The sequence below is a fragment of the Cyprinodon variegatus genome, unplaced genomic scaffold, assembly GCF_000732505.1.
Source record: "Cyprinodon variegatus isolate N-32 unplaced genomic scaffold, C_variegatus-1.0 Scaffold3286, whole genome shotgun sequence".
NCBI classification, from domain to species: Eukaryota; Metazoa; Chordata; class Actinopteri; order Cyprinodontiformes; family Cyprinodontidae; genus Cyprinodon; species Cyprinodon variegatus.
Window position 1 is genome coordinate 6960 of NW_015153739.1, and position 1424 is coordinate 8383.

The 1424-nt window shown below is 45.2% G+C and overlaps 1 protein-coding gene across 1 annotated transcript; it reads left to right on the forward strand.

Annotated features, from left to right (window-relative positions):
• Positions 1-540: 540 nt before the first annotated feature.
• LOC107081181 (cleavage and polyadenylation specificity factor subunit 3-like) lies at positions 541-1316 on the forward strand (the record flags this gene model as incomplete). The annotated part of the gene is made up of 3 exons (XM_015369380.1): positions 541-691; positions 872-1047; positions 1134-1316. Coding segments are annotated over 3 exons (495 nt in total), but the record flags the coding sequence as incomplete, so codon positions are not given.
• Positions 1317-1424: the final 108 nt, after the last annotated feature.

A 1424-nucleotide genomic window follows, 5' to 3' on the forward strand; every position in this document is an offset into this window, starting at 1 on the left:
GGAAAACAATCGCATCGTTTCACAAACGCCATAAAAACAAACAGCATTAAACCATGAAGGAAAACTTAAACTTAAAATTCAGGTTTAGTTTTGTTCATTTTTGCAGCACATTAGAACATTTCATGTTATTTAAAAGGTTTAATTTAAAACCTGCTTTAGAAATAAAGTCGATTGGATTGAAAAAATAAACTTTAGATGTAGGATTATTGAGACCAAGTGTTCAGGAATAACGGGTGGAAATTGCTTGATCTGGATTGTTGCGCCTCCTATTGGTGGAAATTAGACATTTAAATTTATTTAACTTTTAGTTTAACTCTTCGAATTTAGACTTTAGGGTCTCCAGCCAATTTCTGTGTCAGTTTCTGCACAGATCTGGAGAAAAAGATCAATAATCCAGTGTTACAGATGTTTAAACCTTTGAAGCTGGAAAATTTTCAAAACCTGATAGTTATTCTGGAAATATTGTTGCTATAAAACCTTGCATTATGGTTCTACATAGAGTCTGAACCCGAGTCATTAACGGCTCTTTTGTCCCGACAGGAGTCGACGTACGGGACACACATCCACGAGAAGCGGGAGGAGAGGGAGGCTCGCTTCTGCAACACGGTGCACGACATCGTGAACAGGGAGGGCCGCTGTCTGATCCCCGTGTTCGCTTTGGGGCGAGCCCAGGAGCTGCTGCTCATCCTGGGTGAGTTCATCCTCTGTCCTGGTCAGACGCTGGAGACTTTCCAACTGAAATCAGACTCTGGGTTCTGAACCCTGTTGATGTTTTTATTGTGTTTCTATGTTTAAACAAGTTAAAAATCATTTTTTAGAAGGAAGTTTGTTAATCACTGTAATCTCTTTTTTTTTTTTTTTTTTTACCTAGATGAGTACTGGCAGAACCACCCGGAGCTCCACGACATTCCCATCTACTACGCCTCGTCTCTGGCCAGGAAGTGCATGGCCGTCTACCAGACCTACATCAACGCCATGAACGACAAGATCCGCAAAGCCATCAACGTCAACAACCCCTTCGTCTTCAAGCACATCAGCAACCTGAAGGTCAGGGAGCCGTTTGGCCGCCGCCGCCCTGCTGCAGCCCTGAGCGCCTTCATGTTCACGAGGCTTTCGTTTTTGTCGCCACTCAGAGCATGGACCACTTCGACGACATCGGCCCCAGCGTGGTGATGGCGTCTCCTGGCATGATGCAGAGCGGCCTGTCCAGAGAGCTGTTTGAGAGCTGGTGCACGGACAGAAGGAACGGGGTCATCATCGCTGGATACTGTGTGGAGGGAACGCTGGCAAAGGTGGGTTAGCCCGTCACAGTCAGAGAAACAGGACTACACTGAAAAACAGGCCAAGCTCCAACATCTAGAAACAGGAACAGACCAGATGAAGCTACTGTGAGAAAAAGCAGAGAGAGCAGAACGTTAGAGATT